Source organism: Podarcis muralis, chromosome 16 (genome assembly GCF_964188315.1).
Source record: "Podarcis muralis chromosome 16, rPodMur119.hap1.1, whole genome shotgun sequence".
Classification (NCBI taxonomy): Eukaryota; Metazoa; Chordata; class Lepidosauria; order Squamata; family Lacertidae; genus Podarcis; species Podarcis muralis.
The window spans coordinates 4,079,388-4,106,878 of NC_135670.1; the positions used below are offsets into that span (position 1 = coordinate 4,079,388).

General features: G+C 50.2%; 2 protein-coding genes across 3 annotated transcripts; one reads left to right on the forward strand and one right to left on the reverse strand.

Annotated features, from left to right (window-relative positions):
- The first annotated feature begins 2,013 nt into the window (after positions 1-2,013).
- TNFAIP8L2 (TNF alpha induced protein 8 like 2) lies at positions 2,014-12,745 on the forward strand. 2 transcript variants are annotated; one of them, XM_028710994.2, is made up of 2 exons: positions 2,014-2,319; positions 10,473-12,745. In XM_028710994.2, exon 2 carries the CDS (start codon positions 10,482-10,484, stop codon positions 11,040-11,042), a length of 561 nt encoding a protein of 186 aa, XP_028566827.1. In that variant the 5' UTR covers positions 2,014-2,319; positions 10,473-10,481; the 3' UTR covers positions 11,043-12,745. The 2 variants fall into 2 exon arrangements, with proteins under 2 accessions (XP_028566827.1, XP_028566828.1); XM_028710995.2 differs by lacking the exon at positions 2,014-2,319 and adding an exon at positions 6,744-7,205.
- A 4,797-nt stretch (positions 12,746-17,542) lies between these two features.
- LYSMD1 (LysM domain containing 1) lies at positions 17,543-27,105 on the reverse strand. Its single transcript, XM_028710473.2, has 3 exons — positions 26,302-27,105; positions 21,817-22,157; positions 17,543-18,383 (listed from the first exon to the last, which is right to left on the reverse strand). Exons 1-3 carry the CDS (start codon positions 26,479-26,481, stop codon positions 18,218-18,220), a joined length of 687 nt encoding a protein of 228 aa, XP_028566306.2. The 5' UTR covers positions 26,482-27,105; the 3' UTR covers positions 17,543-18,217.
- Between the last annotated feature and the right edge of the window lie 386 nt (positions 27,106-27,491).

A 27,491-nucleotide genomic window follows, 5' to 3' on the forward strand; every position in this document is an offset into this window, starting at 1 on the left:
ATCATGGGAACTGTAGTTTGTTAAGAGCGCAGCTGAGAGTTGTTAGTAGACCCCCCCCCCCACACACACACACATTCCCCCCACAGAGCTAGAATTCCCAGAGTGCTCCAACAACCAATCTCTCTTCCCAGGGAACTCTGGGAAATGTAGGCCTGGGAAATAAAATAGGGCCCTTAACAAACTACAGTTCCCAGAATGCTTTGGGGGAAGCCATGGCTGTTTAAAGGGCTATCATCGTGCTGTAAATCTATAGCCTGAATCTGATTTCTGCCTCCTCCTCACTGTCACTGGGCATTATCTTCACCAACCTGGTTAACCTCCGCTGGTTACACTAAGGATGTTCAACGTCCTTCTTCAAATGAGGCTCCCAAAATAACACCCCAGTGGTGGGCTGACCCCTTCCTTGGAGGTTGGAGGGGAGTATGAGTCCCAGGCCAGACAATTTCTCCTCCAAAGCCTCCTTTCCCACGAGGTCTTTGGCTGAACCCCATTTTTGTCACACGCCCCAAACTGGAACCAAACTCTCAGAGAGAGAGAGAGATTATTCATTCATGCTCAGCCCTTGAACTGCTCGCCTTTCTCTCTCCCACCCGTTTCTTACAGTCGAACTGAGATTGTGTAAGCGCCTTGCGGGCAGAGACTTGTCCTTTGTCCCATGTTCGGCCTTCACCTCTTCCTGTCCCCTGCCCTCTGCCGCATTCCAACGTCCAGCATAGATTGTCAACTCCCTGAGGGCAGAGATCCTCTTCCCTTCCCCGCTCTTCCCTTTCGCTTACGAGACCTTGTAAAACAGGGAAATAATATGGCGGGGCGCCATATAAAAGTACTTCGGAACTCCCTGCCCATTGACGCATCCGGCAGGCCCCTTCGCTGTACTCTTTTCAGCACCCGCTAAAAGCATTTTTTCTTCAGGCAACGCAACCCTGTTGATGTGTGAGTTTTGCCTGCTTTCGGTTTATCGGTGCAAACGCTTTCAAGTGTTTGTTTTTAGCTGTTTCCAACCCACAATTTTATTGTCTCCTTCTTTCCGCTACTGTGGGTCCCCTGATGTTGTTGGACTACAACTCCCATCATTCCTAGCCAGCATGACCAGTGGTCAGGGATGATGGGAGTTGTAGTCCAATAACACCTGGGGACCCACAGATTGAGAACCGCTGCGCTACGTGATGAAATACAGTGGTACCTCAGGTTACAGGCGCTTCAGGTTACAGACTCCGCTAACCCAGAAATAGTACCTCGGGTTAAGAACTTTGCTTCAGGATGAGAACAGAAATCGTGCTCCGGCGGCGCGGCGGCAGCAGGAGGCCCCATTAGCTAAAGTGGTGCGTCAGGTTAAGAACAGTTTCAGGTTAAGAATGGACCTCTGGAACGAAGTACTTAACCCGAGGTACCACTGTACCGTATTTTTCTGTGTATAAGATGCCCCCATGTATAAGACGACCCTTATTTTTTGAGCCCAAAATGAAGAAATAAATTTATTTATATATTTAATTGCAACATTCCGTGTATAAGACGAAGCCCCAATTTTAAACCTAAAAAAATGTGGGGGGGGGGGGGGATATAGTATTATACATGGGAAAATACAGTAAATTTACAAGTTAGGAGGGAACCAGGCAGAGGGCCTTCTTGGTGATGGCACCCGCCCTGTGGAACGCCCTCCCACCAGATGTCAAAGAGAACAACAACTACCAGACTTTTAGAAGGCATTTGAAGGCAGCCCTATTTAGGGAAGCTTTTAATGTCTGATGGATTGTGGTATTTTAATATTTTGTTGGAAGCCGCCCAGAGTGGCTGGGGAAGCCTAGCCAGATGGGCGGGGTATAAATAAGAAATTATTATTATTATAAATAAATGAACCGAATGCTCTGCCCAATCAGACGCCGCTGCCGCCAAGGCCCTGCACCGGCGTCCCCGTGGGCACCAGCGACGCAGAGAAACACACACGCACACACGCTCAGGTATGCAGGTTAGGCCTTGTCTGGTCAAGTCTGGAGATGAACCTCCCAGCAGGAGCGGGTGGGGAAGCCTCCAGGCTACAGATGCTGAGGCGCAGGTCACAAAATATGCAGACAATCGAGGCGGCCGGCCAGTCGCTCTGCTCCCTGGGCACCTTTCAACAGGCAGCTGTGCTTTCCGCCTCTGAAGAATGAAGCCGAGATCCGTCAGCTGACGCAGGGCGGGCCTGTCACTCGAGGAAGTCTCCCCGAGGCCACCCGACAGTCTCGCTCCTGCCTGCTGGGTCCGGGCGGCTTCTCCTTTTGCTCCTCGAGGACTGGCGGAGGGCCGTTCGCATGACTTGCAGAGCATCGTGGTCCCACGGTGAGTGAGGCGCGCTTTGCCGGGAGGGCTTAATAACAGAGGTGCTTGAGATCAAGGGGCAGAGAAGGCAGGTCTGTTTGGGCAAGGAGACGCCCGCTGGTCTCTTTTCTGTTTTCAACAAACGCTGAGCATTCGGGCTCCTCCCGGGCGAGCCGCGACAAGTCGGCGGGGTTGAGTCACCGGGGCGGCGAGAGAACGAAAAACCAAGAAGTGTGTCCGCAGGTTAAGATCAGGGAAAACTTCGGCCCCAGAAGCTAAGCTTCTAAGTCAGGGCTTTTGCTTAGGTCATGCTAAGTCTTCGGAGAGAACCGCAGCGCCCCTGGGCATGGGCAGAGTGTGTCGACACCCCACGCTGAGTAAACAGGCTTCAGGCATTTGAGGCTGGGCACATGGGAATTAATGCGCCAACAGCCCATGAAAAACCCGACAGAATCATAGAGTTGGACACCAAGGGTTCACTAGTCTAACCCCCTGCAATGTTGAAACTCAGCACTGCTGGGAAGCTAGTCTGAATGGTTATTGTCCTTTAAGATGAGACCACATGTGGGAAGAATGTAGAAATAATAATAATAATAATAATAATAATAATAATAATAATAATAATATATTATTTATTACCCCCCCCCAATCTGGCTGGGCTTCCCCAGCCACTCTGGGCGGCTTCCAAAAAAATATTAAAATACTGTGATATATCAAACATTAAAAGTTTCCCTAAACAGGGCTGCCTTCAGATGTCTTCTAAAAGTCTGGTAGTTGTTGTTCTCTTTGACATCTGGTGGGAGGGCGTTCCACAGGGCGGGTGCCACTACCGAGAAGGCCCTCTGCCTGGTTCCCTGTAACTTGGCTTCTCGCAGCGAGGGAACCGCCAGAAGGCCCTCGGAGCTGGACCTCAGTGTCCGGACAGTGTTCTGGGTGCATGGTTGAGTGCCTTACTTCCTTTGGAAAATGTACAGCAAGGTGCTAGTCCTCAAGACTTGAAAATGCAGCTGCACAAAGGTGGTGCATGGGTGAGGCAAAGATCAGCCTTTTTTCCATTATTAGGACCTTTGGCAAAGGGAGCAGGCCACAGTTTTCCAGCGTTGCCTCAGCCCTATAGGAACCGCTTTGCCGTATCAGACCCAAATAGTTCCATCTTGCTTTGTGCCCAGGTTCCTGACACTGTGGACAGCCAGGTGTCTCCCTGAGAAAGCTCCCTGCCACTATTAGTCCCCGCTATCAAATGTTCAAAAAGGTAGCCGATCCCTGTATATGGAGGTTCCTCTAGACAGATGAAGCCTCTCCAAGAATGTGTGCAACCCTTTCTTTGAACCTAGCAGCCGCCACCCCGTCATATGGAAGGAAGTTCCACAGGTCAACCACAAGTCGCCTTTTAGGGCCTCCCGCCAATCAAATTTGCTCGGCGAAAAACCCTAAATTCCACGCTTGTGAGACAGGAAAGTCCCTCCCCACCCCCTTCTCTCCCCGTGCTGTTCCCAATTTCAAAAGCTTCGCTCGCATTTCCCCATCGATGCCTTTCAAGTTCTGCTTTTCTCCTTTTCGTTGAGATGGCGGAAGTGTGGGAAAACAGTTTCGCCTCGCAGTTTTGCCTGTTTCTGCTTCTGTTGCCCCTAACCTGAGCACGGCGTTGAGGAGACAGCCGGGAATGGGGACCCTCATTTTATGCCGCCTTGCTGTGACTCTAGCTGAGTGACCCAGCCCTCACAGAACGAGAGGAACGTACGAGGACTGCACCTGTTGGATTTCTGCCTGCTGCTCAGCTACCCAGACCCTGCCAGGATACAGCAGGGGGAGGTGGCACACCTAGAGGAAATGGCTCTCCTCCCAGATATGCCTTCTGAGGCCTTGCGCCCGGGTCCACACACCGTCAAGGATGTCTATTTCAGTCGCCTGCAATTAAGACACACTCATTCATTATTACACGGAGCCAGGAAGCCATTAAGTGGCAAGGCTAAACGGCGGCTCGTCAGCCAGCTAATTAGCATCCTCCCTCCTGGAACAGAGGAATCGTTAAAAGGGGACAGGATATGCAAGAGGCAAGGATGTAGCTGCAAGAATCTTTTTTGTTACGCGGGTTTTTTTTCCCCCCTTTACAAACCACACAAGGATCTGGAACACAGGAAGAAGAGAGTGTGATGCCTTTGTCAGAGTCAGGCCAGTGGGGTTCATCAAGCTGTGTGTTCCCCACACTTACTGGCAGGTGGTCTCCAGGGTTTTAGACAGGGGTCTCTTACCTGGATATGCCTATTGGGACTGGCTGCCTGCAAAGCAGAGCTATAATAATAATAATAATAATAATAATAATAATAATAATAATAATAATAATAATTTATTTATACCCCGCCCATCTGGCTGAGTTTCCCCAGCCACTCTGGGCAGCTCCCAATCAAGTGTTAAAAACAGTACAGCATTAAATATTAAAAACTTCCCTGAACAGGGCTGCCTTCAGATGTCTTTTAAAGATAGGATAGCTGCTTATTTCCTTCACATCTGGTGGGAGGGCGTTCCACAGGGTGGGCGCCACCACTGAGAAGGCCCTCTGTCTGGTTCCCTGTAACCTTACTTCTTGCAATGAGGAAACCGCCAGAAGGCCCTCGGAGCTGGACCCCAGTGTCCGGGCAGAACGATGGAGGTAGAGACGCTCCTTCAGGTATATAGGACCGAGGCCGTTTAGGGCTTTAAAGGTCAGCACCAACACTTTGAATTGTGCTCGGAAACGTACTGGGAGCCAATGCAGATCTCTCAAGACCGGTGTTATGTGGTCCTGGCGGCCGCTCCCAGTCACCAGTCTACCTGCCACATTCTGGATTAATTGCAGTTTCTGGGTCACCTTCAAAGGTAGCCCCACTTAGAGCACATTGCAGTAGTCCAAGCGGGAGATAACTAGAGCATGCCTCACTCTGGCAAGACACTCTGCGGGCAGGAAGGGTCTCATCCTGCGTACCAGGTGGAGCTGATAGACAGCCACCCTGGACACAGAATTAACCTGCACCTCCATGGAGAGCTGTGAGTCCAGAATGACTCACAGGCTGCACACCTGAGCTACTATCCTTCCCTTTAAAATGAATAAGATTCCAGTCCTCGTGGTTCTGAATGAAGGGTTGGTTTAAGGAGGGGGGGAAGAAGTTGCTTTCTGCTGCATTAGACCATTGGTTCATCTCACCCAGTGTTGTCTGCACTGACTGGCAGCAGCTGTCCTGGTTTTCAGACAGGAGACAATTCCAGGGATTGAACCCAGAAGCTTCTGCATGTGAATCATGTACTCCACAACAGTGGTACCTTGGAAGTCGAACGGAATCCGTTCCAGAAGTCTGTTTGACTTCCAAAACCAAGGCACGGCTTCCAATTGGCTGCAGGAAGCTCCTGCAGCCAATCAGAAGCCACGGAGGTCATGCCAGACGTTCAGGTTCCAAAGAACGTTTGCAAACCAAGACACTCACTTCCGGGTTTGCGGCGTTCGGGAGCCAAAACGTCCAAGTACCAAGGCACTGGGGATCCAAGTTATGACTGCACTCCCTTTGAAATGCAGTGGTACCTCGGGTTAAGTACTTAATTCGTTCCGGAGGTCCATTCTTAACCTGAAACTGTTCTTAACCTGAAGCACCACTTTAGCTAATGGGGCCTCCTGCTGCTGCCGCACCGCCAGAGCACGATTTCTGTTCTCATCCTGAAGCAAAGTTCTTAACCTGAAGCACTATTTCTGGGTTAGCAGAGTAGAAGTACCACTGTACTTTAACCATTGAGTTCTGCAGCTTTCCTTCAAAAATAAAATAAGGTTCCAGTCCTCACTGTCCTGATATAAGGGGCTGATTTAAACAGCAGTGTCGGAAGGTGCCTTAAGCCGAGGTTGGACGGCCATCTGTCTCGGGTGCTCTACGATTCTACGAAGTCCAACCACTGTCCCGTTTAGAGATGTCACTGGGGATTGAGCTTCTGCATGCAAAGCAGGTGCTCTAACCACTGAGCCGCGCAGCCCTCCCCTTCAAGGATCCAAGAAGCATTGCAAGGTGTGGTGTGAGCAGATTGTAAGGGACTACATTTCCCTACTACTAAAGACTAGAGGCTCTCATCATGCCAGCCACCAAAGTTTTCCTTGCAAACAGGGACCTCGACTCTACCTTTTCCCGGGGCTGATGATTCTCTCACTCAAGATGTTCATCCCAAAAAAAGAAAGTACCGTATTTTTTGCTCTATAAGACTCACTTTTTCCCTCCTAAAAAGTAAGGGGAAATGTGTGTGCGTCTTATGGAGCGAATGCAGGCTGCGCAGCTATCCCAGAAGCCAGAACAGCAAGAGGGATCGCTGCTTTCACTGCGCAGCGATCCCTCTCGCTGTTCTGGCTTCTGAGATTCAGAATTTTTTTTTCTTGTTTTCCTCCTTCAAAAACTAGGTGCGTCTTGTGGTCTGGTGCATCTTACAGGGCGAAAAATACGGTAATTGGGCAGAGGGGTAGAGCGAAAGGTCAGGAGGTCTCTATTGTGTGCCGCTCAACCACCACCTTGAAACTCTGAAACAGACTTCAGGAAGGAGCTGGGCTTGTTGGCTTTTGACAGAAGGATAAAAACAGGAAACCCCAGCGCATCTGTGGGGGTGGCGAGGAGAAGAGAAGGGAAGGAAACGCTGACTTTTAAAAATATATTCTGAAGCATCGTGAGAAGGCAGGGCTTTAACAGTGCCTGGCAGATCCCCATCGCATGCTGGTTTTAAAAAGAAGAGGCGACAGGGGGGAAATCAGCTTTGCACTGCAAGCCACATTTGGAGATTTGGCAGTGCACTGGTTCACAGGAGCGGAAGGAGAGGCCTGTTCCGTTGCGGTGTCGGCACACGAAGACTGCCACGACCCCACGTTCCTCGCTGGGCATCCCTGAACATCTCACCCTACTGAGGAGGTACGGAGAGACCAAGCAGAGATTAAATCATTGCAATTATTTTTTTTAAAAAAGAGTTAAGGTAGGTTCGGTTCCCAGAGGGGTAGCCGCGTTCGTCCGTCTTTCTGCCAAAGCAGCGGCGTCTTAAAGCAGGGTTTATCTGAGGCCCACTTCCTCACAGTGAGCAAAAACCACAGGCACGTCATGTGCAGAATGCAGAACTGCCTTGGTTTGCCACATCGCTCCGAGACTCTCAGATTTAGCTTCTTCTTCCGAACTCAGCCGGCATTTTGGGCCCGTCGTTCATGCCCAGCATCAACCGCCTTGTTCCTTATCTGAGCACGCAAAGATACCTTCCTGCGGTCAGTTCCGCAGATGTTGGCTGCTTCCAGTGTCCCATAGATGGATGAGAATATATTTTCTCTCCACACGCACCCCTCTCACAGAAACGCACACATACAGCCTTCCTTTATTGCAGGAGTGCGGAATATACAGTGGGCGCTCGGGTTGCGCACATGATCCGTGTGGGGTGCACGTTTTCAACCTGCAGCAGCGCGTCTGCACATGCGCAACCGCCAAAAACCCGGAAGTAACCTGAGAAGACACTGAGGTCCAGCTCCGGGGGCCTTCTGGCAGTTCCCTCCCTGCGAGAAGCCAAGTTACAGGGAACCAGGCAGAGGGCCTTCTCGGTAGTGGCACCTGCCCTGTGGAACGCCCTCTCACCAGATGTCAAAGAGAAAAATAACTATCAAACTTTTAGAAGACATCTAAAGGCAGCCCTGTTTAGGGAAGCTTTGAATGTTTAATAGGTTATTGTATTTTGGTGTTTTGTTGGAAGCCGCCCAGAGTGGCTGGGGAGGTCCAGCCAGATGGGCGGGGTATAAATAATAAATTATTATTATTATTATTATTATTATTATTATTATTATTATTATTCCAGTACTTCCAGGTTTTGGTGGGTGCGTAACCCAAAAAAAGCAACCTGAAGTGGCTGTAACCCGAGGTATGACTGTATACATATATAATATATATATTTCTGTCAAGGGCCACATTAATAGAATCATAGAACTGTAGGGTGGGAACTCAAGAGTCATCTAGACCAACCCCATGCAATGCAGGGATCTCAGCTAAAGCATCCATCTAACCTCTGCTTACAAATCTCCAAGGAAGGAGAGTCCACCACTCTTACTCTCAGAAAGTTCTTCTGTTCTTCAGAAAGTTTGAGAGCCAGTGTGGTGTAGTGGTTAAGAGCGATAGACTCGTAATCTGGGGAACTGGGTTCGCTTCCCTGCTCCTCCACTTGCAGCTGCTGGGTGACCTTGGGCCAGTCACACTTCTGTGAAGTCTCTCAGCCCCGCTGTTTGTTGTGGGGGAGGAAGGGAAAGGAGAATGTTAGCCGCTTTGAGACTCCTTAAAGGGAGTGAAAGGAGGGATATCAAATCCAAACTCTTCTTCTTCTTCTTCTTCCTGGTGCTTCAGTAGAATCTTGTTTCTTGTTTCTTGTACCTTGAAGCCGTTGATTTGGGTCCTACCTTCCAGAGCAGCAGAAAACAAGCTTGCTCCATCTCCCCTGTGACAGCCCTTCAGATATTTGAAGGTGGCTATCATATCTACCCAGCTTTCTCAACAGGCCTGGTTTCCAGACCCTTGATCATCTTGGCTGCCCTCCTCTGCACACTTTCCAGCTCCTCAATATCCTTCTCAAACTTTGGTACCCAGAACTGGACGCATCATTCCACGTGGAATCTGACCAAGGCAGAATACAACAGTACAGTCATACCTCATGTTACGTCCGCTTCACATGACGTTCTTTCAGGTTACATCCCGCAGCTACCCAGAAGTACTGGAAAGGGTTACTTCCGGGTTTTGCCACTCGCGCATGCGCAGACGCGCAAAATGACGTCACGCGCATGCGCAGAAGCAGCGAATCGCAACCCACGTGTGCGCAGACGCGCCGCTGCAGGTTGTGTTCTTTCCGTGTTCCAAACGGGCCTCCGGAACGGATCCTGTTTGCAACCAGAGATACCACTGTATTATCACTCCCCTTGATCTGGACACTAGACTTCTGTCAATGCAGCCTAGAATTGCATTGGGGTTTTTTGCTGCTGCAGCAAAAATGAGGATCTGTCTGGGGCTGCATGCTGACAATGGACAAGGCCAGAGCCACTGGTAGACAGTGTTATAGACTTCTGTCTGTCTATCTGGCTGTCTCTCCCTCTCTCTTTCTGTCACCCACCACCCACTTTTCCTGCTTTGCTCCTCTCCCTCAGTGCTATCCCCACCCCCATGAAATTACCCCAGGGGCTGCATGCCCAACCCTTGATTTTGTTGGTGGCAAGGGGAAAAAGTTATATAAAAGGAGAATTCCATGGAAGCCAAGATCCAGGTTTGGGGCAAGGACTCTTTGGTAAGAGAACCCTTCCAGAGACTTAAAATCACAAAATAAGTGTGGACACATAGGTTGTTAGGCTTTTAAAATATGCTCTGGTGAATGAGCTCCAGAATAGTCCCCTCTTCCCCTAGCATAGAAAAAGGCGACATGTTTGGTAAGTTAAAAATGGTTTACTTACAAACTCTCTAAAGGTCATATTCATGTGCTTTTTCCATACAGCATTCGGAAAACAATGCACAGGCAGTAAAACGTGGCTTCATTACAGTGTGAAAGTTCTTAAATTATTGGTATAGGAGCACAAGAATGGCTTGTAAGAGCCATTCGAGCTGAACTTGGAGCAACCAGCTCACTGAGCTTCTCAGGTAGATTGGAGGGGAACAAAGTCTTGATTACCTACGTAAGTCCCTCCCAAGGTGAGCTAAGCCTGGCAGGACAGCTTACTCTATGGTTTTAACCCCTTCATGCATTAATTAAGACTTAAGCATGATGGTTATATTGAGCTGGTTATCCCACAGATAACTCCTATATTCCTCACCTCCGAATTCTGGTTCGACCCAGAGAATGTTCAGACAGATCACACGGACACAACACTGTCCTGAGAAGTTTCTCTCAGCAGCCATTCTCCCTCTCACACACAAAGAGAAGCCAGTTAAAAACGACAGTTAGTGGAATAACAGTCACAACAGAAACGGAATGCTGTTCTCATGTGACTCACAGTCAGCGTATCACATGAGAGGGGGGAAACCCCATGTTAAAAGTACACAGTAATTTAACGTAAGTAAATATTCCCATTTCGGGAAATTAAGTAATTATCCTTAACAGCGGCCTGGGGAGAGGAGGGTTATCCTGGGGCGAGTCGAGACAGCCTTATAAAACCTCTCCGTTGCCTTTTCCAGACAGCCACGATGGAGGCGTTCAGCTCCCGCAACTTGGCCATGCAGGCCGAGAAGAAGATTCTCAGCCGGATGGCCAGCAAGTCCATGGCCAATATGTTCATTGACGACACCAGCAGCGAGATCCTGGACGAGCTCTACCGGATCTCCAAGGAGTACACGCAGAACCGGACCGAGTCCCAGAAGGTCATCAAGAACCTCATCAAGGTGGCGGTTAAGATCTCCGTCCTGTACCGCAACAACCGCTTCAGCCCCGAGGAGCTGGCCCTGGCGGAGGAGTTCAAGAGGAAGCTCCACCAAGGAGCCATGACGGCCATCAGCTTCCATGAGGTGGAGTTCACCTTTGAGAAGGCCGTCCTGGCCGAGCTGTTGAGAGATTGCAGGGACCTGCTGCTCCGGCTGGTCGAGAAGCACCTGACGCCCAAATCTCACGGGCGCATCCGGCACGTCTTTGACCACTTCGCCGACACGGAGCTCCTGGCGAAGCTCTACAGTCCCGGGGAGCCCTACCAGCCGCGGCTGAAGAAGATCTGCGAGGGGATGAACCGTCTTATCGATGAGGGGAAGTTGTGAAACCCACCGAAGAGGAGGACGAAAAAGGTGGAAAGGAACGCACATGCGGGGTGGGGAGGGGGAGACACGAAATTTAACATTGGCCAAATCCTTCAAGGACCTAGGGATTCAGATAGACTGCCTCTGGACCTGGGGGCTCCATAACAAGAGAGCCCTGCTGGATCAAGCGAGAGGGGACTTGTTAAGTTGTGGGTAAACATATCAGACGACACAGCAATTCTTCAAACAGCTCTTGTTTATTCACAGGCCAGGACAGAACTGAACTGAAGGGCTCAGTCAGCCTGCTTATATAGAGCTCCAGTACCACGTTACTGTAACAACTTTCTAAAACTATCCAATCACTGAACGTCACTTTCGATCCTTCATTTGCATAACTATCTACAGTATCCCCCTGCTGGCCCAGGGTGAGAACTTCAGTACATAACAGGACTCATCCACTCTCACGGTGGTCAAATGCCTGTAAGAAGCTAGGGGTCCAGGTAGACTGCTTCTGGGCCTGGAGGTTCCATCAGGTCCATGAGACGAGCCCTGTTGGATCAGGCCAGCTGGAGAAGAATAAATGGGTTCACTCTGTCGTGAGAAAACAAGGCGAGGGGTGCTTCTTGTGATCTCTTTGGCAGGCCGGTAGCACCCACAGAACTTGTTTGTGGGGTGGCCCTGTCAGAAACTCAGCCCCTCCCAGCCTCCCTTCCAATGTCTTCAGAAGCCTGCATGTTCCGCAGCTCATCTCTGCAGCCGGTAAGGACTAGAAACTTGGAGATGAAAACCGAGTTTCGAAAAATCCAGAAGGGAGAGTGATGGGCAGTAAACTGCAAAACCACCTCTGGCTGCGTACACCGGAGCTCTATCCCAAACCTTCCTGGTCCATCATCAATGAGAAGAAATGTTTTATATTCTTTAAATGCTGTTTGCGGATGTTTACTTTGTTATGTTTGGTGCGGGGGGGGGGAGAGTCCTTGCCACTACCTTTTTTATTTTTGCTTCTCCTCTGAAGTCACAGATCCTTTCAACACCTGTATCACCACCTCTGGCTGTTGATCATGATGGTATCTGACGAGGTTGAGGGGAACCATAGAGCTCAAGCGCCAGTTGATGGGAAAGCGTTCCCTAGGAAAAGGGATCGTTTGCTAAACCGTTCTGGGAATCGTAGCTCTACTGGGGGGTTGGGAGGTCTCCTAAAAACGCTTATCACCCTTAGCAAACTACAGTTCCCAGGATGCCTCGGGGGGGGGGAGCCACGGCTGTTTAAAGCGGCAGGCACAGAGCTTTAAATGTATTGCGGCCTTGGTGAGTTGCAGGCAACAGTCCATCCCTCGCTGCAAGATCAGCACCCTGGACAGCTGCCCCAGAGGAAGACCAGCTTGCAGCAAAAAAAACGGGTTGCTCTCTCTTTCGTCCCTTGAGAAGAGTTTTGCTCAAGATCTCGGGGATTACGACTCAGGGATTGCGCAGACTGAAAACCAAACAAATAAAGGTTTCTTTTCCAATGCACAGAGTGTTCCCATTTCCTTAAGACAGGCAGCCATGGCGGGGCAGAAGAAGAAGGGGCAGCCAAAATTGTGAGCCTTCTGCAGACCCACCTGGCCCAGTCCTGCCGTGTAGGATAGGGAGATTGAGAAACGGCCTGTTTTTATTTCAATATCTTTCTCATTGGTCCTTCTTCGGCTCCTCAGATTTAAACAGCTGCTTGCATTTTTTTTTTTTTTTTAAGGAAAGTCCTCGTAGAAATTCTCTAGCATTTTTTGGCATGCATTTATCCCAATGCACAGAATTCTGTCTCGCACACACATTTTTTTGCAAGCCGTTTCCCGCAATATAAGGCGTTTCTGTGCATCGCTTTGCCTACCTTTCGCATTATTTGAGATCAGAGAGGTCTGGGGTTTTATTATTATTATTTTTTAAATAATTTTTATTAAGTTTTCCATTTTAATAAACCAATCAAATCACATTAAATACTCCAAATTGTACAAATACATATCATAAAGTCCAAATATTTTGCCAAATTATTATTTTTTGGTTGGGGGTTCCCATGCTTCGAGTTCAGTGGGGTCCAATCATCTCATGTTTCTACTGCCTTGAGTGTCAGGTCTGTGGTTTTTTTAGGACCCGGGCTATTTCTGCAATTGTAAGTTGTTTTCAACTGTTAATATTGCATTTAAACGTTGTAATCTTCCCTGGCACCTTGGGGTGAAGGACCGGTAATAAACAGCAGCAGCAACATTCTCCTTTTTCCTCTCCAGTTCCCCCATCCCTCCTCCTTGGAGTACCCCATCAGGAAATTAAGAAAAGTGTGAATTTGGAATGATAGCCACAATTTGCTTCAAGAAGTGCAATTGCAATATGAACCAGAGCAAATTTCTCCCCTTCCCAGCCCACTCCCTATCCAATGGTGCTTTTAATACAGGGCAGGTGAGAGTAGGCTCAGCTTGAATGCCGGCAAGGACTGTGGAGCCCATCATCCTGGCCCCACTGACTGACTTGTTTCCTTTGGGAAGAGATGCTCATGAGAAGACTATAAGAGACCTGCCTGAAGGGGTTAAAACCATAGAGTAAGCTGTCCTGCCAGGCTTAGCTCACCTTGGGAGGTAATCAACTACCCCTGCCAAGCAAGGAATCTAGATCAGGGACAGGCAAACTCGGCCCTCCAGATGTTTTGGGACTACAACTCCCATCATCCCTAGCTAACAGGACCAGTGGTCAGGGATGATGGGAACTGTAGTCTCAAAACATCTGGAGGGCTGGGTTTGGGGATGCCTGATCTGGATAGACTGCATCTGAACCTGGAGGTTTCATAAGAACACCCAAAACAGCCCTGTAGCTGTTCAAGCATCCTGTTCTCACAGTGGACCGTATAGTGGTAGCTATTAATAATATTATTATTAATAATAATAAAAATAGTAATAATAATAATAATAATTTATTTATACCCTGCCTATCTGGCTGAGCTTCCCCAACTACTCTGAGCGGCTTCCAACCAAATATTAAAATACAGCAATGCTGTATTAAAATACATTAAAAGCTTCCCTAAACAGGGCTGCCTTCAGATGTCGTCTAAAAGTCTGGTAGTTCTTCTCTTTGACATCTGGTGGGAGGGCATTCCACAGGGCGGGTGCCACTACTGAGAAGGCCCTCTGCCTAGTTCCCTGTAACTTGGCTTCTCGCAGGGAGGGAACCATCAGAAGTCCCTCGGAGCTGGACCTCAGCGTCCGGGCAGAACGATGGGGGTAAAGACGAGGTATACTGGTCCAAGGCCATTTAGGGCTTTAAAGGTCAGCACCAACACTTTGAATTGTGCTCGGAAACGTACTGGGAGCCAATGTAGGTCTTTCAAGACCGGTGTTATATGGTCTCGGCGGCCACTCCCAGTCACCAGTCTAGCTGCCGCATTCTGGATTAGTTGTAGTTTCCGGGTCACCTTCAAATGTAGCCCCACGTGGAGCGCATTGCAGTAGTCCAAGCGGGAGATAACCAGAGCATGCACCACTCTGGCCAGACAGTCTGCGGGCAGATAGGGTCTCATCCTGCGTACCAGATGGAGCTGGTAAACAGCCGCCCTGGACACAGATTTGACCTGTGCCTCCATGGACCTCTGAGTCCAGAATGACTCCCAGGCTGCGCCCCTGGTCCTTCAGGGGCACAGTTACCCCATTCAGGACCAGGGAGTCCTCCACACCTGCCTGTCCCGTCCCCCAAAAACAGTACTTCTGTCTTGTCAGGATTCAACCTCAATCTGTTAGCCGCCATCCATCCTCCAACTGCCTTTTTATCCTGATGCTTTTTAAAAGTCACCCAAGTTGCTGGCCCTCACTGCCTTCCGCGGCACCCAGTTCCATAGTTTCACTGTGCTCCCATGTCAAGAAATGCTTTCTTTCGACTGTCTTGAATCCGTCCACATTCAGCTCCATTGCGTGGGCTCCCCCAGCTCCTAGCATTAGGAAAGAGGCAGAAAAAGCCTCTTTTCTCTCTCATCATTTTTTCTCAGGAGGCCTAGAATCTTAACTTTTTTTTAGATTTGCAAGCAGCTGGCATTTGGAGGTAGACTGAACACAGCCATGGAGGTTCCATCTAGCTTTAACAAGCAAATCGGTGCTTACACGAGGATTTAAGGGTACAATAACTGCACCGGGTCCTGGCAAACGGAGAAGCCATGCAGACCAGTTTTCCTGTTTCACACAGCAGCCCGCCAGCTGCTTCCGGGAATTCCACAAGAAAGACAGGAAGGAAACAGACTTCCCTTGGTTTTCCCCTCCACCAGCAACATCTGCTATTCAAAGATAGATTGTGCTTCGACACAGAGGCTTGATTAAGCTATAATAACTCTTGCAGTCTAAATCATTAAAAAGGAAAGGAGGAATTGCCAGAGGAATCCCAGATTCCACTTTACGGATGTTTTCTGTGCGTGGGAGAAAGAGTTGGAGTGGTGAAGGGCCCTACTAGATCAGGTCAAGCTGGGTTTGGCTAGCCTGGGCTAAAATTGTCTATCCAAAACTTCACTCTTGTGGTTTATCACCACAACAGCTAGTCACTTTGGGTTTTAGTAAAGCAAACAGTCTAATTTGTCAGCGCCTAAATGATATTGAAGGGACGCGGGTGGCGCTGTGGTCTAAACCACAGAGCCTAGGGCTTGCTGATCAGAAGGTTGGCGGTTGGAATCCCCATGACGGGGTGAGCTCCTGTCGCTCGGTCCCTGCTCCTGTCAACCTAGCAGTTCGAAAGCATGTCAAAGTGCAAGTAGATAAATAGGTACCGCTCTGGCGGGAAGGTAAACGGTGTTTCCGTGCACTGCTCTGGTTCGCCAGAAGCGGCTTAGTCCTGCTGGCCACATGACCCGGAAGATGTCTGCAGACAAACGCCGGCTCCCTCAGCCTATAGAGCGAGATGAGCACGCAACCCTAGAGTCGTCCGCGACTGGACCTAATGGTCAGGGGTACCTTTACCTTTAAATGATATTGAGCGTCAGAACAACTTGGCCACAATAAGGACATTTTGCCCATGATATTTTCCACCTTCCAATTTTGACTCTCTGGCACCCTAGCTGCATAACCTAGCAATTCTAAAATATAGATGTGCTTTTACTCTCGCAAGATTGAACGTATTGCCCTCGGCTGTACTTGAGGGACGATTCCAACAGATTCCACATGAAAAACACTCATGTCCCTGTGAAGATGGCAGCCCCGAATTGGTGGCGCATGCCCTTCTGGCTTGCACTCTTTATAAAGATTTGAGGAATAAGATTATCACCCCTCTTTTATTGCCCATTCCGGGTCGCCCAGCCACTGCCAGAGTGTCCTTTCTCTTGGCAGATAAAGATGAGCAGGTGACAGCAAAGGCTGCAAGGTTTTTAGCTGGGGCAATTAGAATAAGATCCACTATTTGACTATTGATTCAACACCCTGAAATGTAAAGTTTATATAATTGACTTTTTATTTCTATTCTTTGCATATCGTATTGTTGTTTTATTGCTACGGCCAATGGCTGACACAAATATTCATTCATGCATTCATTCAAAGCTGGGTTTGGCTAACCCATTCCCCTACAGAGGCAATACGGGCTGCAGCACATCAGGTAGACTGCCCCTGTCCATGGAATCCCAGCATACACCTCAGCCTGAAGGATGCTCCCTCCCATTCTTGGGATATATTGAATATATATATATCCCTTCAATATATATTGTATATTGAAGAAGGTTTTATTTTCAAAGTATGTGAAAGAGTTATTGTAAAAAGCCGCTCTGGATGGCACATGCCCCCCCCCCGCCTCTATGTGCCCCCCACTGAAGAGGGAAAGAAATCTAGCCCAGAGCATCGACTCACGCAGAGGGGCGGCAGGCAGCCTCGCCTGAAGGCAGCCTGCTCCACTGCATCCCTCGATCGGGGGGAGGCAATGGGACACTAGGACCCACGTACCTACGGGACTGCCTCTCCTGGTCTGCCCCACGGAGGACCTTAAGGTCCACAAATAACAACACTTTGGAGGTCCTGAGCCTCAAGGAGGTTAGATTGGTCTCAACTAGGGCCAGGGCCTTTTCAGCACTGGCCCCAACTTGGTGGAACGTTCTGTCCCAAGAGACCAGGGCCCTGCGGGACTTGACATCTTTCCACAGGGCCTGCAAGACAGAGCTGTTCCGCCTGGCCTTTGGTTTGGACTCAGTCTGACCCTTATGTTTCCCTCCCCTTATGATTTATCAGCTACTTTAAAATGAGGTTGCATTTTAAATGCCATTTTAACTTGTATTTTAAATTGGTTTCCCCCCTCTCTTTTCCCCCTATTATGTTTTTACTGTGATTTTATTGGTGTTAACCGCCGTGAGCCCAGCTCTGGCCGGGGAGGGCGGGGTATAAATAAAATTTATTTTTATTTTTGTCCCACTTACGGGGAGAGGCAAAACCCCAAGGACAAAATCCCAGCGTGTTGCTCGCAGACATGCTGTGCAGCTCCCAGGTTGCCAGCGACCGTTGCAGACAAAAAACAAACAGAGTCAGACAGGCACAGAGACAAACTTGGAAGTCAGCAAGAACTGCCAGTTGTTTTAATGACAGGGGAGGCAGTACAACAAGAGGACCGGAAGTCTGCTGGGTGAGGAGATGGAGCCTTGGAAGTGGAAGGGGGGGGGCTGGAACGGCTCAGGGATCTCACTGTTAAATCGAGCACAGACCCAACAAGCCTTCGCCCAACGGCCAGCCACACCGGGGATCCCACGGCGGCCACCCCAGCCCTAAACTGACCACCGGAAAACAAGGGAGAGGTTTCCCACAGCACAACAGCGCCCCCTTCGCTTCCGTTCAGCCAGCCGCTCCATATATACCACAGGGGGGCATTAAGGGAAGGTTATCCTTGGACTTTGAGGACAGGCAAGAAAGCACTTAAGGTGATAAATACGACGGAGGAGGAGGGAGAAAACGAAGGTACGCAGAGACAAAAACACACAAAGAGTCTGTTCAAAATCCAAGAGGCAGAAATGGGTCGTCGATGATGCTGATGCCGCGGAGGCCCCTTCCGAAGCACCCGTCTACGGGGGTCGTCCGTCCTCCAAAAACAATTCGCGGCTCCTTGGCTGTTTGCAGCGGGAGAGTCCCCTTACCGGTGGGTCCAGCGGGGTGCGGGGAAAGGGACAGAGAGGTTCTCTTGTGGTCACTGGAGCCCCATGGACAGCGGAAGGAGGGAAGTGGCCTCACTCAGAGCTTGAAGATTTCGTCCTCTTGGTCGCGGAGGGTGTCGGCACGGGCAATTTTGGTGAGGGGCACGGGGCCCAGGACAGCGCGGGAAGAAGTCTCGTTCTGGTAGGAGGAGGGAGAGGAGGCGGCTGTGGCGTGGGGAGAGCCCGGCTCGCTCCCAGAAACCCTAAAGTGTGGGAAAGGGAAATATGAGAGAGAGAGAGAGAGAGAGAGAGAGAGAGAGAGAGAGAGAGAGAGATGTTCTGCTGCAGCTGCTGTTGAGAAGGATTTGCAGTTGTGCCCCTTGAGGACACGGGTGGCGCTGTGGGTTGAACCACAGAGCCTAGAACTTGCCGATCAGAAGGTCGGCGGTTCGAATCCCCGCAACGGGGTGAGTTCCCGTTGTTCGGTCCCTGCTCCTGCCAACCTAGCAGTTCGAAAGCATGTCCAAGTGCAAGTAGATAAATAGGTACTGCTGTGACGGGAAGGTAAACGGCATTTCCGTGCGCTGCTCTGGTTCGCCAGAAGCGGCTTAGTCATGCTGGCCACATGACCCGGAAGCTGTACGCTGGCTCCCTCGGCCGATAAAGCGAGATGAGCGCCGCAACCCGAGAGTCAGCCACGACTGGACCTAATGGTCAGGGGTCCCTTTACCTTTACCTACCCTTGTGGATCAGACCCACCTAGCCCAAAGTGGGTCGACCGCAGGCTTGTGGGGAAACCGCTGGGGAAATTTTGGTTTAGGGTGGGGATTGCTCAGAGATTCTACATATGGTAGCAGTCTGTCTCCCAGCACCAGGGGCAACTGGCTCAGAGAAACCATTGCTTTCATACCTCACTTGCAGACTTCCTAGAAGTCTTCAGCTGACCAGAGATACTGGACCAGGCAGACCAGCCCACGGCCTGATTCTGCAGGACTCTTCTCCCCTCCAGCAGGGGAGGCCCCTAAATTGGAAACAGGGACCCCGGCTTCTTCCCCAATTTAGTTGGCATCAAGGGAGCCTCCACGCTATGGAGCAGTCTACCTCTGAATGCCCAGATCCAAGGAACTTGGAACTGGCATTGGCCATTCCCTCCTTGCCCTTGGCATCTGGCGCTCAGGGGAGCAGTACACTACCCCTGGAGACTGGATTTCTATTCAGCCAACTCAGTTAACAGTTGCTAAAGGTAAAGGGACCCCTGACCATTAGGTCCAGTTGCGGACGACTCTGGGGTTGCGGCGCTCATCTCGCTTTACTGGCTGAGGGAGCCGGCGTACAGCTTCCGGGTCATGTGGCCAGCAGGACTAAGCCGCTTCTGGCGAACCAGAGCAACGCACAGAAACACCGTTTACCTTTCCGCTGGAGTGGTACCTATTTATCTACTTGCACTTTGACGGGCTTTCGAACTGCTAGGTTGGCAGGAGCAGAGACCGAGCAACGGGAGCTCCCTACGTCGGGCAGGATTCGAACCGCTGACCTTCTGATCGGCAAGTCCTAGGCTCTGTGGTTTAACCCACAGCACCACCCACGTCCCTAACAGTTGCTAGTAGACTTATAAATTCCTTTATAAATTCCACTTCACTTATAAATGAGTGAAGTGCCTTGGTGGGCTCCAAATCTGGGTCAGGGTCAGGGCTGGCTCCAGCTTCACACAAGGACAATTCTGGCCCTTGCAATGTCAGCATGTGGCCCCTGAGAGACTACTCTGCAGAAAACGGGGCCCTCGGTGGCGGGCAGAATGCGCCATTAATTTTATTTCAAGGATGCCCATAAATGCTGCGTTTGCCCAAGCTGAGGACCAGAATTGGATGAGACCTCAAAGCTTCCCACCCCACCCACAATCCGTTAGGCAGCATCACAATGTTCCGCAACAAAAACACAAACACACAATTCCTCCTCTGATCCCTGGCAAGGGACCCGCCGATACAGAGGAAGGTTGTGGGAAAGAAAGCGCAGTGCACTGGGATTGTTTTTAAAGCAAAAGGCGATCTCAGGTCGCTCGTGCTAGCCAGCCAAGCTGCGTGGAACTGGGTGCAAGTGTTTGGGGGGAATGACCAGAATCTCTGCCGGTCTCCCGGTCCAAGGAGGCCCCGTTTCAAAACTCCACATGCTCTCAAGTCTTTATCTTGCACGCTTTTGCAGAAATCCGTTAGAAATGAGAATATCAGCGTCACCAAATTCAAGGATGGAGCAGCTCTGTAGCAACTACGCCCTCTGGTGGCCACAGAAGGAGGCATCTAAGCATGCCAGAGTGCCTGCTTTGCTACTTCACAGCTGCAGCCAGGTTCTTACGCCAAATTAAGGATTTAGGGCCCCCCAGTTAGAAAAAACCCACAGATAAGGCTTCCAGCTTTGTGGCCTTCACAGCCTAGGACCCTTGTACCTACGGGACTGTCTCTCCCGGTATGCCCCACGGAGAGCCTCAAGGTCCATAAATAGCAACACCCTAGAGGTCCCGGGCCCTAAGGAAGTCAGATTAGCCTCAACCAGAGCCAGGGCCTTTTCAACACTGGCTCCGGCCTGGTGGAACGCTCTGCCTCATGAGACCAGGGCCCTGCAGGATCTGATTTCTTTCCGCCTGGCCTTTGGCTTGGAATCAACTTGATCCCCTTCCCCTCTTTCCTTTTTCCTTTCTCCGTTTGTGATGGAACTCCTATTTGGGGACTTCCCTGGCTTTTTTCTGGTCCACGTAGGACCAGTCTGGATAGTTGGCCTTGGTGAAGACTTGACGTTTTCATCCCCAAAAAAGTTTCTGATTTGAGTTCCTACTGAAATGAGGCTGCATTTTAATGTTGTATTTTAATCTTGTTTTTAAGTTGTATTTCAATCAACTGTTTTTATACCTGGTGTTAGCCACCCTGAGCCCAGTCTTGGCTGGTGAGGGCGGGGTATAAATAAAATTTAGTAGTAGTAGTAGATATTGCAACCCAGACTTGAGTCTCTTGTGACAGGTGGAGCTCCGAAATGAAAATTAAAACCCATGTTATTATAATTACATTGTTTTAGTCGATTTTAGTATCGTGGGTGGTATAGCCAACTAGGTTCCGCTCACAACTTTTAAAAACGGGCCTTTGGAATATTTCCCCCAGATCCTTCCTTCTCTGCCCCCCCCCTCCCCGATTGGGCTGTGTTGCGCTGCAAGCAAGATGCAAGATGCAACAGGAGTCTGAGAATGGAGCGTTGTATTTAGGTCACTTGGGGCAAGTAAGTCAAACTGCATTGTGGGGAAAGGGCAGCCTGAGTGCCAGGTGGGTGGGGAAAACATATTGACCCCTGTTCAGGAGACCCCTTTATTGTTGTAAACCACTCTGGGATCATATGGCTCAAGTGCAGCCTAATAATAATAATAATAATAATAATAATAGCCTTCCTCATAAAGCCTGTCCTTAATTTTTCCCATCTGTGAAATGGGTACAATTGCCTGGGAGGAAAATAGGAAAATGGCCCAGCACTCTGTCTGCCCTTTTCCCACAACGCAGCTTGACTCACTTGCTCCGAGCGACCTAAATACAATGCTCCTGTTGCATCGTGCTTGCAGCGCAACACAGCCCAATCCGGGGGGTGGGGGTCAGAGGAGGAAGGATCCGCTTTGTGCCACCCTTGGGACCCACGGAAAAGGGAAAAAGCAGGGTCACTCACGAGCTCCCCCCTTCCCGCAGCTTCTTCGTGGCGGCCTGCTTGGATCGGCGGATCTCAGAGTCCAGCTTGAACAGGAAGTCCGCGGCGGAGAGGTCGTGCTTGGGGGCAGAGGCCCCCGACGCCCCGTTCTTCCGCGGATGCTTCTGCTTCTTGGGGGTCTCAGACTGAAAGGCCCCCGTCTCCCCTTCTTCCACCTTCTCCTTCTCCTCCTCGTCTTCCTCGAGATCTAACCCGTTGGACAACAGCGCTTTGGGTTCGACCGGTACAGGGATGTAGAGAGTCTTTTTGAGGAAGATGGAGTCGCTGGTGTACAGCCGGTTTGCTCTCTTGATTTGCTCTGTCTGGAACGGAAAGGGAAGGGCTGCTAAATACAAGGCTCTTTAACAAAGCAAGCTGCTAGACCTCATGGACATGGAAACATGCAAAACAGCAGAAACTGAGTGGGGGAGCTCACTTTGGCATAATTTGGGCAGAGCCAGGGCCTCGTCTTTTTGCTGGAGCACCTGAGTACAGCGTTGTTAAAATTTTGTGATGCCAAGTTCTTGATCAAGCTGGGATACGCCACAACAGCGGCGAGAATTGAAATTGAAATACAGTGGTGCCTCGCAAGACGAATGCCTCGCAAGATGAAAAACCCGCTAGACGAAAGGGTTTTCCATTTCGGAGGCGCTTCGCAAGACGAATTTCCCTATGGGCTTGCTTCGCAAGACGAAAACGTCTTGCGAGTCTCACCATTCCCCCCCCCCCGCTTTTTCCCCCTTTTTCAAAGCCGCTAAGCCGTTAATAGCCTTTTAACAGCTTAGCCGCTAAGCCTTTAATAGCCGCTAAGCCGCTAAATCGCTAATAGCGCTAATCCGCTTAGCCGCTGATGGGCTTGCTTCGCAAGACGAAAAAACCACTAGACGAAAAGAATCGCGGAACGGATTCTTTTCGTCTTGCGAGGCACCACTGTACTTTATTGTCACTTGTACAATTTGCACCCCCCACTCAGCTCTCTTAGTCTTGATTCCCCTCGATTACTGACGCACACCCACCAAACCCGAAAGTCAGTTGCCCTGTTGTTATCTTTCCATTCAGCAGCCTAACAGCCCACGGATAGAAGCTGTTCTTTACCCTGTTGGTACGACGAATCGTGCTTCTATATCTTCTGCCCGAGGGCAGGAGATCAAGAAAGTGCCGGCCAGGGTCTAAATCATCCCTGAGAATTTTCCTCACTCTTCTGAGGCAACATTCATCCAGCGGATTCACAGGACAGCCCATAATATCTTGTGCTGTATTCCCCACCCTCTGTAGGCACTTCCTATCAGATGATGTCAAACCAGGGTCCCACACCGTGATGCAGTAGGAAAGGACACTTTCTATTGTGGACCGGTAGAAGGAGATCATCAAATGTTGATTGACATCGTTCTTTCGCAATATTCTGAGGAGATGGAGTCTCTGTTGGGCTTTCTTAACCACCTGGGTTGTATTGATTTTCCAAGTAAGGTCTTCACGGAGATAAACTCCTAGGAATTTAAAGGAAGAGACTCTCTCTACAAAGCCCTCCCCGATGTACAGCGGGGCTAGTTCTCCTCTCTTCCTCCGAAAGTCCAACACCATCTCCTTTGTCTTGCTGATATTAAGGTGCAAGTTGTTCCCTAGGCACCATGTAGATATTTTTTTGGACCTCCCCTCTATACGCTGATTCGTCTCCACCTGTGAAATGGTGACTGCAAAGAATTGGAAAGGGGATAGCGTTCCAACAAAGGAAGAATGGCAACTCAAACTTTGTGAATATTTAGAATAAACAAGAATGGCCTCCCCAGTTTGAGGCAGCAATGCTTCTGAATACCAGTTGCTGGAAACCACAGGAGGAGAGAGTTGCTCTTGTGCTTGGGTCCCGCCCTTTGGGACATCTGGTTAACCCCTCTTCTGGTGTTCTTATGGAACCAGAAACTAACTGCTGGATCAGGCCAATGGCCCATCTAGCCCAACACCTGTCAGGGGCTGGACAGAGGAGGAATGGTACCGCCCCCACACACACTTCCCAGAGAAGAGGGAGACAGTATAGATTTAGAACAGTGGTCTGCAGAAGGTCACAGTTCAGAGGCTGCAGAGGGGAGAAGCTGAGAGATATTGGGAGAGTAGCAGGAAGAAGGTCCATATAGTTCAAGCTATGGTTTTCCCAGTAGTGATGTATGGAAGTGAGAGCTGGACCATAAAGAAGGCTGATCGCCGAAGAATGGATGCTTTTGAATTCTGGTGCTGGAGGAGACTCTTGAGAGTCCCATGGACTGCAAGAAGATCCAACCTCTCCATTCTGAAGGAAATCAGCCCTGAGTGCTCACTGGAAGGCCAGATCCTGAAGCTGAGGCTCCAAGACTTTGGCCACCTCCTGAGAAGAGAAGACTCCCTGGAAAAGACCCTGATGCTGGGAAAGATGGAGGGCACAAGGAGAAGGGGACGACAGAGGATGGGATGGTTGGGCAGTGTTCTCGAAGCTACCAGCATGAGTTTGACCAAACTGCGGGAGGCAGTGGAAGACAGGAGGGCCTGGCGTGCTCTGGTCCAGGGGGTCACGGAGAGTCGGACACAACTAAACAACTAAACAACAACAACAAAAGACCTCTACTGAAAAGGCCCTTCCTGAATCTCAACAGTATTGGATATTTATCAGCCAGATTCCAATATCTCATTTCGGAGCAAGGAACTGGCATCTCAGCTCCAGGGGTTTCTGGAGGAGACGGTTCTCCTCTTCATTCTAGAGTCAATCTTGAGCTCATCTATATATGTGTATATTTATTTTATTTTTTTGCTGTTAAAATGATTTATCAGCTGGCTTTGTCCAAGGACAGTTGTGCTTAACACAGAAGGTCTTATAGTTACTGCTGGTACATGAATAAAAAAGTAAATGCATCAATAAAAGATACATGTCTCTTGTCCCATAGAAGTTGTATCAGAAAGAATACCGTATTTTTCGCCCTATAGGACTCACTTTTCCCCCTCCAAAAATGAAGGGGAAATGTGTGTGCGTCCTATGGGGCGAATGCAGGCTTTCGCTGAAGCCTGGAGAGCGAGAGGGGTCGGTGCACACCGACCCCTCTCGCTCTCCAGGCTTCAGGAGAGCCCCAGCGCCAGCCCCACAAGGTCGGGGGACAGAGGGAGGCGGAACGCCGCCATCCCGCTGTCTCCCGAAGTGGTTTGGAGGCTGACGGCGGGGAGACCCAGCCGCCGGCTGCGCAAGCTCTGGGGACAGTGGGGAGGCGCAGCGCGTCTTCCCGCTGTGCCCGGACCTGATCTGAAGGCGGGCGGCGGGGAGAAGAGCGCTTCTCCCCGCTGCTGGCCCCGCAAGCGCCTGGGGGGGAAATAATTTTTTCCCCTTTATTTCCCCCAAAAAAACCTTGATGCGTCCTATGGGCCAGTGCGTCCTATGGGGCGAAAAATACGGTATTTCCACCAGCTTCTATGCTTCTTCTTTCATTCAAAGTTCCGGAGTAATTACATAAGCTGAACCTGGTGGAATTTCCCCTTCCAGCTATATTATACCAACAAGCATATATATGCACATTAAAAATGCGGCAGCTACAAGCCGGTGGTGCCATGCAGCGATGTCCTATGCATGCTTACTCCCAAGTTGTTCAACTGTAAGTATAACGTGTATATAAAGGTAAAGGGACCCCTGACCATTAAGTCCAGTCGTGGCCGACTCTGGGGTTGTGGCGCTCATCTCGCTTTACTGGCCAAGGGAGCCGGCGTACAGCTTCCGGGTCATGTGGCCAGCAGGACTAAGCCGCGTCTGGCGAACCAGAGCAGCGCACGGAAACGCCGTTTACCTTCCCGCCGGAGTGGTACTTATTTATCTACTTGCACTTTGACATGCTTTCGAACTGCTTTCAGGGGAGCTCACCCCCTCGCGGGGATTCGAACTGCCGACCTTCTGATCGGCAAGTCCTAGGCTCTGTGGTTTAACCCACAGCGCCACCTGCATCCCTAATGTGTATATATGTATACGTAATAGCTTAATGTGTTATTCATTTCATAAAATTTATACACTGCTTGCCTGCCCCCCACCCCAAAAAAACCCTCAAAGTGGTTTGCAAAAAAAGGGGGGAAAGGAAATTGTTGCTAAGAAAAATTAGCAACAATAATTTAAGACATTCAAAAAGTTAAACTAGCAGTAGACTAAAAAGAGATTAGAAACTCACGTCACCTTTCTAAGCATTTGGGTAGGCCAGTCTAAACAAAAATGTTTTTTTACAGGCACTGAAGAGAGTACAGCGAAGGCACCTGCCCAATATCAATTGGCAGGGAGTTCCAAAGACTGAGCTCTTACAAATGCAAAATGTTGGCAGAGTCGGCACATAGGGGGTAAGGCGACCGCAGTTAAAATTCTGGTCCCAAACTGTTAAGGGCTTTACATATGAACGGCAACAGCAACACTGTAAAGACCATTTCTGAGCGTACGTGTAAGGATCCTGACGCCCTCCCTTTTCTAAGCAGACTCACCGTGACCCCATACTTGACCGCCAACCCCTGGAGGGTGTCCGCAGGCTCCAGCCGATGCTCCAGCCGCCTCTCTCGCGCCGGCGAGCTGACCGTCTTGACCAGGCTGCCGTAGGATCGTGTCCTGCTTCCTTGCAGCAGCCCTGCCCCGCCGGGGGACCCCTGTTTGGACGGAGAGGCCATCCCCCAGCTGCCAACCCTCCCCTTAACTGGACGGCCCCAGCTTGAGGCCAGGAAAGGCTGACCTCTCAAGGGCTGATCCTACTGCAACCACCAACCCCTGCAGCAGCCAAATAGGCCCATTTCACAGGAGGCACCCTCAAGGCCCGTCCCCTGAGCAAGGCTGTGTCCACCCAGGACGCCTCTCCACGTCCTCCGCCCTTCCCCAGCCCCCCCAAAAAATATCCCGTCCCCCCAAATATAACCTTTCAGTGCAGCTCTGCTTTCACTTTCAGAAACACCCCATTGCAGCCCAGCCTCCTCCTGTTCTCCCAGATACCAGATCCCCCAATGGATCTCCTGCTCCCACGTCGGTCCGCTTTTCCTCTGAAAGATCACCCCCCCCCCTCCCTTGCAAAGCAAAAGCCCCCTAACCTATCCAGTAATCCACCATCAGGTCGCCCGGCAGCTGCGCTTTCTGTTGCAAGCAGTTGAAACAGAACCCAGCCTAGCCCTGGCCCCGCCCTCCCACCTGCTCTCGCAAAGGCTTCTGGGAGTTGTAGTATTTGGGAGGGGCTGCTGAGTAATCTCCCACCCACCACATTTTCAGTTTATGCTGGACATTTAGACATGCACAAACACACAAAATGAGCCTTCTCCCAGCCTGGGGTGGAAGGGAGCCTGGGGAGGGCGCAAGACTACATTTCCCATCATGCTCCCTGCTTAGAGGCAAGTTCCTCCCGCAGCATGACGGGAGTTGTAGTCTTCCAGGAGCAGAAAAACAAAGGCTGAGCTTTCAAAGGGGGCGGCAGCTTCACCCCTGTTGCATTTTGGGGGATTTCGCCCACGGGCAGCTGGGAATTGCAGTCCAGCCAGTTAATTTAAAAAAAAAAAAAGATTCTCATAAGGACTTCTGATGGTCAAAGGGACTGCAGAAAGAAAGGTTGTAAATTTGGGGGCTTTTAGTTTGGAGAAGTGTCAACACGATAGAAGTGTATAAAATTATTCATATATGTAGTATGATGGCATGCATT